Source organism: Chanodichthys erythropterus, chromosome 6 (genome assembly GCF_024489055.1).
Source record: "Chanodichthys erythropterus isolate Z2021 chromosome 6, ASM2448905v1, whole genome shotgun sequence".
Taxonomy (NCBI): domain Eukaryota; kingdom Metazoa; phylum Chordata; class Actinopteri; order Cypriniformes; family Xenocyprididae; genus Chanodichthys; species Chanodichthys erythropterus.
In genome coordinates, this window is record NC_090226.1 from 271,311 (window position 1) to 286,084 (window position 14,774).

At 36.7% G+C, this 14,774-nt stretch overlaps 1 protein-coding gene across 1 annotated transcript; it reads left to right on the forward strand.

The window, feature by feature from the left end:
• Positions 1 to 537: 537 nt before the first annotated feature.
• LOC137021833 (protein NLRC3-like) lies at positions 538 to 7,849 on the forward strand. Its single transcript, XM_067388810.1, has 6 exons — positions 538 to 595; positions 3,470 to 5,252; positions 5,344 to 5,691; positions 6,661 to 6,813; positions 6,995 to 7,041; positions 7,311 to 7,849. Exons 1-6 carry the CDS (start codon positions 538 to 540, stop codon positions 7,847 to 7,849), a joined length of 2,928 nt encoding a protein of 975 aa, XP_067244911.1.
• The last annotated feature ends 6,925 nt before the right edge of the window (positions 7,850 to 14,774 follow it).

A 14,774-nucleotide genomic window follows, 5' to 3' on the forward strand; every position in this document is an offset into this window, starting at 1 on the left:
CTGAACCGAAAAACAGTCATAAAGGAATAAAGTACCCATAATGTCGGGAATTATCAGATGCTGAAGACGGAAGTTAATTTAAATATTTTCAATCGAAAGTGTTTTTATGACCGCTCGCTCGAGACATCAAGGAATCCCCGCCTCGCTGCTATTGGCGCGCTTTTACCTCAGTCAGACTCACGCACACACACACACACACCAGTGTTGCCAGACGTACGATAATTATCGTATTTGTACGATAATTTTGACCTCTGTACGATGTACGATCAATAATGAAAAAATCCCATAATGTACGATAATTTCAGTATTTTGTGACACTTAAAATGATGGTCGTTATAATCGGCTCATTGATCTAGCTGTGTGGATCCTAACTTGAACTTTGTTAGGCACGTCTTCCATCTCATCTCTTGTTACGTGTTCTCGGCCAATCATTGTGGAGAATGAATCTCTCTCACGAGCTCAGCCCTGCATCTCAATGTGCATACTGTCCACCCTATCCGCCCGAAATAGTATTGAAAATGCTATATACTATTTAGGATGGATAGTATGCACATTGAGACGCAGGCCAAGTTAACGTTTCTGCAGCGGCGCTTAGGTCAGTTGTTTCCCACTAAGGCACGCCTAATAATTATTTATGTATTGTGGTAATTTACAGTTCATGTCAAAAAGTTGTTGGTCTATAGATAAATAGCTGTATTATGTACATTTGACTCTCATGTCACCTTTATTTATACAGCTCTTTTTACAATGCAGATTGTGTCAAAGTATAGCTTTACAGAGATAGAGAGAACATAATTTTGGCTGTACAGCAGCAAAAATAGTGTGATTGTCCAGCTTAAGTTAGTTCAGTATTGATTCTTTCTGTTGTAAAAATAATTAGTTATTAATTTAGTTCATTTACCTATACAAAAAAGTCGTGTACGATAATTTTCTTCCAAATACGATAATTTTGAGCTTCTGGTACGATAATTGGACATTTCCAATCTGGCAACACTGACACACACACACACTCCAACAAAAGTGCAGCGATGGAGCGACCGAACGCGATTACAATGAAACGATTCTTGAGAAGATCTTGTAAAGATATGAATCAGAAGACTCTCTGTTTATTACAGAAGAAACTCGACCAGCACTTGAGCAGGTAAATATCAAGCGATTACGATATGATGCACGATTGATGAAGTGTGTGGAAGTGACGTAGTATCTCCAAAAACCGTTTAGCGTATTTAATGGTAATACATGGTAATGATGGTGTAGTGATGCGGTTTTATAATCACAGAAATCCAACATTTGAGCGAGTTAATGGGGTTCTCGCCCGAGAAAATGTTGATTTCTCTGATCTACATATTTCAAGAAGTTTGAAGGCTAAAATGGATATGTAATACATTTGAAATCATGTCAGTGGGCAGTCGATTATTTGTCAATACCTGCTCTCTTATCTCCATCACCCTTTATTTTTCTATCAGTCTTGCTCTGTCTCTTCTCCTCTTAAAGCTGAGACTGATAGTCTTTTGATTTTCGTCTGTCAGTGTATAAAGTATAAAAAAATATTTAGCCTATGTGTTTTATTGATCATTTTCTTAGAAAAATTAATTTGAAGGCTACGAATGCTAGGTAAATAAGTTTATTAAATTCATTCACAATATATGCACATTCATTATTAATCTAATGCCTTATAATGAAAACTACTTTGTTAATGTTTCATTTCCTCTCACATTGACACTTAGGCTACTAATTATTACATTAAAGTACATGAATCACGTAAATTATGTAGACCTATTTTTAATTCAAAATGGTGAAATTAGACAAAGGTTTATTAGTTTGCCTGATTATTTTTGTTGCTCGTTTAACATTTCTATCCTAAAACAGCTGTCAAATATGAAATGTTTATTTTAGCTAAAGTTATATCTTATCTCGCACTTTATGACCTTTAGCAACTAGAATTCGTGCTCAGCAGCTTCTGTGAACTTTATGCCCGCCTACTTTGATTTGATTGGTCATTTCAAATATTTTGAAACTGACCGGCAGAGACAGACCAATGAGGCAGCTCCGATGAGAAGATTTTGCTGCTGTGCAATATCCTTGAGTTAATAATATATTAGCCACATTTAATATTTACATATTGGAAAAATACAGAGGTCCGATCCTCTGTGACCACATAGCTGGCTATGGCCATGATGGCATCCCATTATTAACACCATGGTACATTTTTACATATACACTCAATGACTATCTTATGGTTTATCTGGTACTTCAAATCATACTATGGTACCACCATTGGCTTATTTGAATAGGGACAGAACAAAAAACATGATTCCAGCCAAAAGCTGAAAAATATGCATTAGACAGGATATTTACCTTCAGTACAGAGCTTCACAGGCAGGTTAACCTAAAGACCTCTGCAGTCAGTCCAAACGATAGATTCAATTGTAGAAAAATACTCATCCAGAACAGTTTCGTTATCAGTCTCACATTTGCCGTGTTTTACTGAGGAAAAACACCCTAAACTTTTGTTTCCCTATTTATTAGCATATCTGGCCTTTAAAAAGTAAATATTTGAACTCAGGTCTCGTGCATGATAAATGAAAACAGGTGAACAGGTATATGAATATGTCTGCAAATGTATCTAACCCTAAAAATACCAGCTCATGACCAACCTATATTTTGGATGTAATTTTTGCTATTGTCCATAAACTTTATTCTTATAACTGTTTATCTTTGCTTAACACAGCTGGAGAACAACAACAACAGGGAGGTTGGAAGACACAGTAGAGGAACTACAGAATAAATATGGAGAGAAAACAGCATTAAACATTTTCAAGTATATAGTGAGAAAAATCAGAAAAAAGATGCATATCAAAAGTAGGAAAAGATTTATACTTTACTTTGTTATTAGACAATATGTTTCTCAATCTTCAGTAAGCTTTAATATAATATTTACAATCTTTTGGTTATGTATTTAATTGTTTATTTTTTAAACAGATGGTGGCAGTGTTCAAACACATTCTGGAAACAACCTTCCACAACAACAGCATAATAATAATAATAGTAATAATTCTGCATCACTCTGGCAACCATCTATCCAAAACCCAAATCAGCATAACTTAACAATCACAATTGACCAGAAGGATGGTGGATCAATATTTGCTCCAATCGTGGTAGGAAACCAAATGGCTGATTGTAACATGAATGCAGTGAGTGTCTGATAACTCAAGAAACGGTTGCTCATTTAAGAAATGCTTTGTGTATATCATATATATATATATATATATATATATATATATATATATATATATATATATATATATATTTGTGAATGTTTATTTGTTTGTTTGTTTTTCAGCCTCAGGTGTCTCACTCTACCTCAATAAACAAAGATGGTAAGATCTTTTGTTGTAGAACACTGTCCATTCATAAGTGTGAGGCTCCTGCTAATAATACTACTTCCCAACTTTGTCCTGATTTTTAGAAATTCTTCAGAATGTAAAGAATAACATGAAATCAAGAATGCTGCGTGACTCTGAGAGGATTTTGGAGGGAAGTGCAACACGGTCAGCCTCTCTAAACAAGATCTACACTAAACTGTTTATAATCGATGATGACTCTGACCCCATCAATAGAGAACATGAAATCTGGCAGATTGAGATGACGCATGATTTAAACACAGCAGCACAGAGAGTCATAAACTACAATGAAATCCTTCAGCCGCCCATAGATGACAATAAAACCATGATGACTGTTTTAACTAAAGGAATTGCTGGAATTGGGAAAACGATCACCGTGCAGAAGTTTGTCCTCGACTGGGCGAGAGGAGAAGCCAATCAAGGTCTAGAGCTTGTGTTTCTGCTCCCGTTCCGAGAGCTGAACTTGCTTGAGGGAGAAAAGAGTCTTTTTGACTTGATTTGTGTCTTTTACTCTGAGCTTAGCGAGGCAAGACCGATCTCTGAATGGATCTGTGATAGGAAAGTTCTGTTCATCTTAGATGGTCTTGATGAATATAAAAAGGATTTAAACTTTCAAAGCTGCCTTTTGTCAGATGTAACTGAGAAAGCCACAGTCGATGTTCTTCTAGTAAACCTTCTTCGAGGAAAACTGCTTCCATCCGCTCATCTGTGGATCACCAGCCGGCCCGTCACAGCTGGACAGCTTCCAAGTGAGATCTTCTCAAATGGATACATCACACAGATTAGAGGATTCACAGATGATCAAAAGGAGGAGTACTTCACTGGGCAACTTGAGGATCTAAAGCTTACCCAAGACATCATCTGTCACCTAAAGTCTCAAAAGAGCCTGTGGATATTGTGCCACATACCTCTATTTTGTTGGATTTCAGTGGTTGTTCTTAGAGACATAATTGCAAGACAAAATAAAGATAGGAACATGCCCTCAAATCTGACGGAAATGTACATCCACTATCTGCTCATTCAGACCGGGTTGAGCCACAAGAAATATCAAGGGAAAGAACTGCCACAACAAGATGCTCTCAAGCAGCACAAAGAACTGATTATGAAACTGGCAGAGCTGGCATACTGGCAGCTGAAGGAACAGAATGTCATCTTCAGAGAAGAAGACTTGATGAGCTATAATATTACTGTTGATGTAGCGCATCAATATCCTGGTGTCATTACCTGTGTCACAGAGTACGAATATGGATATTGCAGGACAAAGCGTTTTAGCTTCGTCCATCTCAGTGTCCAGGAATTCTTTGCAGCCTTGTTTGCATTTTACACATTTCTATCAGGAAATCAAGACTCCCTCAATTTAATTACAGCTAAAAAGAGGCAGAAGTCTAATTTGTTTGATTTTCTCAAAGATGTGATTGATACGGCCTTGCAGAGTAAAAATGGGCACTTGGATCTTTTTATCTGTTTTCTCTTTGGGATTTCATGTGATTCCAGCAGACGTATACTTGAAGGACTCCTGCCTCCATTACGGGTCAGTAGTTCAGACATTCACGAAAAGGTGACCACGTACATTAAGTCTTTGAAGAGGAAAGATCTGTCCCCTGAGAGATGCATCAGTCTTGTTCGTTGTCTCGTTGAGTTTAAAGACATGTCATTTTTGCAGGACATGCAAGAACTTGAAAGATCACGGTCCAAAGAGCACCTTACACTGTTCCAGTGCACACTTCTGGCTTTCCAGTTTGTAATGTCAGATACAAAACATGCTGAGTTTGACCTCAGGAAATATAACATCACTTTAGAAGGATTTCAGAGATTCTCTCCAGCCATCATGTGCTTCAGAAAGGCATTGTAAGTATTAAAATGTTGTAAATGTCTTTACAATGTATCATATAATGTTCTTGGTCAAAGTTAAAAGTAATTTTGAATGCAATACTGACAGGCTCAAAGGATGCGGAATTAGAGAGCAGCACTGTAAGAGCCTGACAGGTTACCTGAGGTCACCAAACTCTCACCTGACTGACCTTGATCTGAGCCACAATGCTCTGGGAGGGTCCGCTCTGAAGCAGCTTTCCACTGCACTCTGTGATCCCAACTGCCCGATTCAGATCCTGAACCTCAGCCACAATGACCTCCAGAGTCAGGACATGGAGCTGATCAGGGATGTGCTTTCAGGAGAAAATATGAATCTGAGAGTTCTGGATCTCAGTGACAATCCTCTAGGTGATTCAGGAGTGAAGATTCTCTCAGCTGGACTGAAGAGTGTGAAATGTCATCTTGGAATTCTGAAGTAAGTTAAATAAGGATTTGTTCTACTGGCCCAGTTAGGCCCCACCACAAAAAAAAAAAAAAAACTAATTAATAAAATAAAATAGTCATTGTTTCTGACCCATGTAACCTTGTGTTCTAATAAATGAGGTTATGAAACCAAAAGTTTAAACACCAGTGATATTTCACAATTCTTGATTCCGATTTCAATACCTAAGCAAAATCTACTTGCCTAACTAATATAAAGTTTAAACATTAAAGACAAGTAAAAAGTCAGTAATAAATGATGAATAAATAAACAATGAGCAGATCAAATTTGAGTCTTACATAACTGCAAAAGCAACTGTAGCAAAAGACATCACTCAGGTGGACAGCAATCACGTGACTATGCTATGGAGGATAAAGGCTCAACCCAATGTCTGCTGACCATTAAAGATGGTACAGAAAACAAAAGCTTGAATTATCATTTAATCTGTGTCCTTTGCCAATCATGGCGTTTTTATTTCCTTTTTGTCCTAAGCTTTTCTGAGTCAGTACATCTACCTTTGGTTGTTTTGCCAAGTGTATAGTGTAAATGCAGAGATCATATATAGTCAACAAATCTGAACTTGGCATCAAGACCTGCAGTGTAAATATGGCCTTTAAAACCTCATGCATGGATCTAATATATTGACACAAGCATTTTCTTTCTCGACTGTTCGTATTCACTTAAGACATAACCTACTGTTTTCGAAGACACTTGCTAAGATAGGTATGTTCGTTCAAGTGCAAGAAAATGTGAAAGAACTCAATTTGTTTTTCGATTGACAATTCTCTTTTGTGTCTTGCACTTGAATGGTTTAAAATTGCCTGTATGTTTAAATTGTGAAATTGATAGACTTTCCCACTAGTTCTTATTGTCGTGCCCAGCTAACTGCAAACAACAGGATCAAAACACATAGATCAAGGGAGAATATGCTGATCTGAACAAAAAACTGTTTTTGCTTTATAGACTTTCAGGCTGTCAAATTAAAGAAGGAGTTTATCAACTGCTGTTGTCTTTGAAAGCCAATCCTTCATGTCTGAGAGAGCTGGATCTGCGGTATAATGATCTTGGAAACATTGGACAGGAAATTCTTAAGGATGAGTACCTGTGCTCACTGAGGTACTGTAGCATGACTTGTGTTCCAAATGCACTTTAACTATGCACCGTACTTGTTTAGTGTATGACTTTAATAAGGTTATTTTATTTTGTCATCTAATATCAGTATAATATTCATGTTTAAAAATGTGCTCAAATAAGTGTTCAAGGTGTGATTCTACTCTTAACATTCTTCTCTTACTAGAATTTCCACTGGAGGAGTCTGTGGTCCCCAACCAGGACTCTACAAATGTGAGTTTAAACATGATCATGGATCTTCTGGTTCATTTTAAAAGGTTTATAGACATGCAGATATTTCATGCGTTTCTCTAAATTAACATGAGCTCTTAAAAACCTGCCATTATAATTATGAAATATTTATCAAAATGCTTTATTCCATCTCAAATGATTATTAAAAGCATGTTACTTCCCAGAAGTATATTATGTCCTCTACCCACATGCATATGCTGATGGAAACAGCTTGAGAACTGTTGATGCTAATCTGATAAATCTGTTTTTAGATGCTGTCACGCTCACCTTTGACCCGCAGACGGCTAACGAACACCTCTATCTGAACGAGAACAACACTGTGGCCACTCGTCAGAAGGAGAAACAGCAGCTTCCTGATAATGACGAGAGATTTGACATGTGCAACCAGGTCCTGTGCCGCCCACCGCTGTCAGAACGCTGCTTCTTTGCGGTGGATGTGATTGGGCCAGACATACATGTGGGAGTGGCCTGTGAGGGAATGGAGAGGAAGGGAGCGAGTGATCGAGTACGTCTGGGACACAATGGGATGTCGTGGAGTTTATGTTGCTCAGATAATGAATGTGTGGCTCAACACAACCAGAAAACCGTATCAATTCCACCAGAGTCCATCAGGAAACTCGGTGTGTTCCTGGACCGAGAGGCTGGTTCTCTTTGCTTCTATAGTTTGAGTCCCCAGATTAAACTCTTGTACATGTTTGATGCTGATTTTCCTGAGGACCAGGACCTTTTAGCTGCATTCAGGATTCAGGAGCCAGGCTGCTCTGTCAATTTAAGACCAGAATCACTGTAACTATATGTAGAAGAAGTGTTTGTGCTCCAGACAGGAATGATTCCTCAGATCAGGAGAGGTGTGCTCTGATCAGACCAATACTTTTATTTTTTATTCCTAAATTTATGACTATATTTCTTCTTGTTGTATCTGCAGGGCCGGCGATTGCTATAGGCGAATTAGGCGGTTGCCTAGGGCGACAAATATGTTGGGGGCGCGGGCGCCCTCTAGGGTCGCCGTTACGATACGTTAGGCAAGTGCGTAGTTGATGAAGAAAATGAAGCGGTCTAATAAACCCTCCGGTGCACAGGGACGAAAACGGAGAAAGATAAAAGGAAAACCCAGTATAGAGGTAAATCTTCTCATCTCAGCCATTAAGGTGTTAAATGAAATAAATTTGCTTAGTATTGTGTATCATCACCTTGAACTAGCGGTTAAACGGATTGTTGTTGATCCGTGATCCGTTCGGATCAAGCCCCACGGTTCGGTACGCATGTGATTCACGGATCATTTGCAAGTTTCACCGCAATAGAGTGAACAGGTTATAATTTGAACGTGTTTTGTTTTGCTATTTCACACATTAAATAGATATAAAACCATTCCAGCGCTAGAAGAGGTCTGTTATCGGTACGCGCAGACGCGCATACAAGGCTCGCGCGCACAGAGAGCTAGAAAGAGAGAGAGAGGCGCGTTCCAGATAGCTCTTAAACCCTAAATGAATTTCTCTTTCGTGTCCTCAATGCACTTGGATGGTCACATACACGCATTATGTCAGTCAAAATAATAAAATAATAAAGTATTCTCGAAAACACATTCGGTTATGTCTTAATTGAACGAGGTGAGAATTCGTAATCGGATGTGTATCTATCGGATGTGCGTGCATGGAGTCTTACTCTTAAAGTGACAGCAACCTAAAAATACCTGCGGTTGTCTGTCATGTCAAACAACAAAACACAGCTTTAACAAAGATTAATCTATATTACATTACATTTACTCAGTGAACAGTTTCATTTTATATTTAATTATTACATTTCTGTACACGAAAATTAATACTACAGTTAGAACTCATATTTTATTTGTAACTTTATGTTGCATTTATCTATGCTTGTAGTTGGTGTATAGAATTTGTCCTTTGGGGGGAGGGAGGCTAGGGCAATCTCGCCTAGGGCAACCAAAGGGCTAGAGCCGGCCCTGTGTATTTGTATATGTGTACTGGAAGCTTCAGTACCAAGAAAAATTCCTTGTGTGTGCAAACACTTTCTGCTTCTGATTCTAGCAGACCTGAATGAAACCAGCTAGTAACCACCCAGAACCAGCAGAAACTTTTGATGAACCCTCTGATTGTCCAGCAGAAATAAACCTGAGATTATAATTTTATTTCTGTAATCATGTACTGTATCATTTTCATGTGTTTTCACTGAAAACAGTTGTGTATGTTTCTAAGCCAGACCAGTTTCATTTAATCACAAATAAAGGCATGAATGTGGTTTTGATTTATTGGACTGATTCTTCTGATTTATTCTAACATACAGTTATCAATATACTCTCCATTAAGCCTGAAGTTACTGTGAAAATAAGGTCAGTTAGATAATACAGTTTAAGGCAGTTTGCTTTATTTTCATGACTGACAGGAACAGAGGACTTTGTAACGTGTCACTGAGAGCTAGAAAGGCAAATATAGTACAAATCAATCAAAATTATGTATTCTCTTTCTTGTCTTGTCCTGAAAGACGCATATACGTTGTTTTAATGGTAGCTGTTGATATTTAATATCATTCCCAACAATTAATACTACTAATGTCAAAGCACATGGCTATATCAAATCTAACATGGAAATTAAAGATGTTGCTTGTTATAGATAGATAAATTTATTTCATTCATGGATATGTTTTTTTTCCCAACATATCTTACTTCATCATCTTCATATATATAATTTATAAAACCATGATGAAAAGGAGGCAGGGTGAAGAATATCTTATATTTCCTGCCCCCTCAACAATAATAATAAAAAAAAAATTCAACATATCAAGTCCCCGTCAATGCATGACGATAACAAATGAAACAAACTAGAAACCAAAACATCAACCTAAAACAGATTTCAAAGCAAAAGCAAACCATGATCACAACCATCATCATCAATTTCTATAAGTGTTCATACAAATCCATTGTTTTCTCTTTAAATCTTTTTTTAAACTGAAATATATATTTTTACATTGCTTTAATTGATTTTGTAGTGAATTCCAAACTTTCACTCCCACCACTGAAGTACACATTTGTTTTGCTGTTGTCCTTACAGTTTGATACCTAAAATGTCCCTTTCTTCTTCCTTCATTTCCTATAAGGACAAACAAATGTTGAAGGTTTGTGGGCAGTACTCTATTTTTTGCTTTAAACATAACAATAAGTGTCCGTAATTCTACCAATTCTTTAAATTTTAACAATTTAGAGTCAAAAAAAATATAATCTGTTTTAAATATAATTCGTATGACTCTCTTTTGTAATAGAAAGAGTGATTCTGTATTGCTTTGATATGTGTTTCCCCACACCTCCACACAGTAGCTGATGTAGGGCAACACCAGTGCACAATACAAAGTTCTCAATGCCTTATAATCTAACACATATTTTACCTTATTTAGTACAAAAATACTCTTGGATATCTTTTTTTGTATGTATAATATATGTGGTTTCCAAGTCAACCCTTCATCTAATAACACACCCAAAAACCTAATTTCCCTAACTTTCATTATTTTTGTTCCTGCTATTGATAGCATAATACTATCATCTTTTTTTTATTACCAAAAATCATAAACTTTGTTTTCTTTAAATTTAATGACAACCTATTAACATCAAACCATTCCTTCACTTTAACCATTCCTTGTTCTATACTAATTATCAATTCATTTAAGTCATTTCCTGAGAGGTAAATGTTTGTATCATCTGCAAATAGAACAAAATTCAATAACTTATATACATCACAAATGTCATTAATGTATAATTAATATACAAATATAAAGTATAAATAATTTCGGTCCTAAAACTGAACCTTGCGGTATACCACATTTAATTTGCATAATATTGGATTTGGTATTACTATACTGAACATACTGTTGTCTTTTGTTCAAATAACTACTTAACCAATCCAATACTATTCTTCTCACACCATATAATTGTAGCTTTCATAACAAGATTGAATGATCAACTGTGTCAAATGCTTTCTTTAAGTCAATAAACACACCTATTGTGTGTTTCTTGTTGTCAGTTGCATTTATTATGTCCTCAACTATGTTCATGGTCGCAGAAGCTGTAGATCTACCTGCACGGAATCCATACTGACTCTCGTTTAACAACTGTATTTTTTCAACAAATTCATCTAGTTTTTGCACAAAATTTTTTTCAAGGACTTTAGAAAATTGAGATAATAACGAAATCGGTCTATAATTTGTAAACATATGCTTATCACCGTCTTTGTATAGTGGGACCACCTTTGCTACCTTCATCCTATTAGGGAAAATCCCTGTTTGAAATGAAAGATTAAATATGTAACTTAAAGGTTTAACAATACAATCAATGGTTTTTTTCACAATAATCATATCTAACCCATCCGTATCTGTAGATGTCTTGTTTTTTAATGCATTTACTATAGATAGAATTTTATTTTCACTAACATCTCCAATAAACATTGATTGGAGTACTCTACACCCCCTTGTCCCTCCATTCTGTGGCCATAAGTTATGTTTTTCAATATTCTCTGCTAACTTGGGTCCCACATTTACAAAAAAGGAATTAAATTCATTTACTACTTCGTTTAAGCTTTCAATTTTCTTGTTATCCTCATTTACGAAATGGTGTGGTGTACTGTCCTGACCTCATGTACTTTTCCCAATCAGCTTATTCAAAATATTCCATGTTCCTTTAATATCAGTTTTGTTTTTTTCTAATAAACTTCCAAAATAATCTTTTTTCGCTTGTCTCATTATTGTTGTTAATTTATTTTTATACAGCTTATACAGTGGTGTAGTCTAGTTTTTTGTAGTGAGTATACTGTGACCCCAACCACCAGCAAACTTGTTGCCAACTTGATGGATTGATTCAAACAGTCATTATATAGGCTATTGAAGAACATTAAAAATTATAATTAATATGTAATATGGTGCATACATTTAACTAAATGCTCCTCTTAAGAGTTCATTTTTGGTCACGAGTTTATGGTCACTGAATATTGAAATTTGTTCTGAGGTAACATTACAGGCATGAAAACGGGTCAGGGGTGAAAAAGGTGAGAAGGATATTACCCCAGGGGGGTCCGGGCGCATGCTCCCCCGGAAGAAAAATTTAAATATTCCACATTTTAAAGCATCAATCTGATGCATTTTGAGATGCTTTTTTGCCAACCTGGGGAGAGCTGGAGAAACTTAACTTCAGCCATGAGTCAAAAATGATCATGGCCTCCTTACTAAGTATTATGCAAGCCATTTCATGCCAGCCTGTCACTGGGTCTAACATTTACAGTATATTTGGGGGAAGAACCTAACGCTATGATTGGTCGAACTCTTCTTCTTTTGCTGTTGCTTGATTTGAGGACTGCGCGTGCACAGAGGCGTCATCAGGTTTTTGCGTAGTTTAGAGTTACAAATCGTACCAGCGTACTTTGAAGTCAAAATGCGTATCCACTACGTAAATTGTGTACAGGTTGGCAGGTCTGCTTATTAGAACGGTGGACCACTTTACCTTCTGCCTTGTCAGTCCCCTCACCTCAAAATCTAACTCCTCAAAAAACGGTAGCATTAGCTAATAATTTTCCACCGGAGCTTTAGCTAGCTGGCTAACGTTGTGTTCTCTCCTGCTGTGTTCAATGACTCCATTCATCAAGCTGTAGCTAACGTTAGCTAAGTCTATGTCAACAGAGCTCCTGGGTAACTTATATACCAGAAAATATTAAAATTATTGAAACCATTCAGGGCTCAACGCTAACGCCAGTAGCGTTAAATTTAGTTCAAATTTTTACTTGACCCGCCGAAATTTTCCGGGCCCCACAACAAAAAAATTAATTAAAGTAAAAGACAAGAAAATGGGCCTATAAAATAAGCATAGTTATCGTTTTCATTGTTTTTGATAAATTTAACCTCAATACATAATGTTATGACACCAAAAGCTACTAGATTTATTTTAAATATTATTAGACAAATAAACAGTAAGTAGTAAAATAGTAACAAAAAATCAAATTACGAGTAAGAGCACAAATAAATACAACAGAACAAACATATAAATTAAATCACCATTTAATTTATATGTTTGTTCTGTTGAATTTATTTGTGCTTATTACTTTTCAAGTTTTTTATGTAGGTTTAAACAGAATATTTTCAGGTACAGAAATTGTAATTAATGTATAACTATAGAATAGATAACTTTATTAAAGTTAATCAAGAGCAGTTACAGATGCATAAAAATGTTTTTAATGTTCAAAATATAAAACGTTTAATACTGTTATTTGAAATTTTTAAAAATGAAGACACTTTAAATGTGAAATTTAACCTGCCAGTAGGTGACAGCCAATCACTGTTAATGAGCGAATCATTGAGATTCAACCGATTCATTCAAGCGGCTGATTCATTCAGGAAGTGTTGCTCAGAGACGCAAAACAATTCTGTGGACTTTGGAACTATTTTCGTTGGTGAAATACAGCGAAACAGACGATTTGGTGTCTAAAATGTAAGTCACTTGATATTAAGTTCTTGTTCATTAAATTGTATGCTGAATAAAATCAATATCACATTTGTAATCATGCTAATATTTGGAGAAAAACGGAGCTCTTTGTGTAATATTGATTAACTTTATTAAATTATATATGAAATATATACAGGGCCATTTTTGCCCCTTATCTTGAATTTTGGGGGCATTTTAATAGACTAAATCACGCAGTGAAAGCGTACACTTTAATGTAAGCACACACTACTCTAACCGTAGGTAACAATAACTCTGCTGTGTCTAGTAACATTAGACTGTTTTTGTAAAGTGAGGGACATACTCGATAATTTCGGATCGTTAAATCAACAATTAGCCTACGATATTAGACGATATATAACGCACACCCTACAGCACTGGCCCGATCGGGCAAGTGACCGGTGCGTCTGCTGTCCCGAGCGTCGTTCACACTGGCCCCGGGCCATCGGGCAGTCCTGTCGAGCCCTGCCATCACTCACCAAATTCAGTCAGGTAAATCGCCGAGGCCAGGCGTGCTTTCAGCTTCTGATGGTGGTCTGTGATGCAAGGCCCTTCGCGTGAATATTTCCATGCACTCGCGCGCCCTTCTGGCACGTGCACCTGTTCGCAGTTCACTGAATATAAATCCCCCCCGCCCCCCCCCCCCCCCCCCACCCCTTTCAAAAAAAATTCTCATCGAATCTACACGATTCAAGTAGCTCACCTATTTAGGTTTCAAAACGGCGAATTTCGCCGAAAGGTGAGGGATTTTCATGCCTGAACATTAGCCTAAATTTGACGTTACGTGACACTGTTTACAAGCTGTTATTAACGTCTTTCCGCAGTTGAAACACCGATTATGCAAATACAAAAGACATGATATGGATTTCATTAAGTTGTTCTGTATCTTTTAACATACCTTAAGAAGTTCATCCATGTTTATTCAACGCTGAAACTGGTATGAAAACGGAGTAGAGGGTCAGTTCATGTGTGCTTTACGCTACCGCTTCTCTTGAACTGATGAGGCGTTACACATCAAAGAGCGCCAAAACGGTATTTATGTTTTTTTTATTATTATTATTATTTCGTTGTAAAATGGGCAGAATTTGAAATATTAAACTTTGTTTCATGTCAAAAGCAACAAACCACAAATCTTAGTGTGATTTATTGGATGGTTACGTATCCTTGTGCTTTTTTAAGTGGGTATACGGAAATCCTTGATCTTTCCTAGTGGGCATACGGCGTA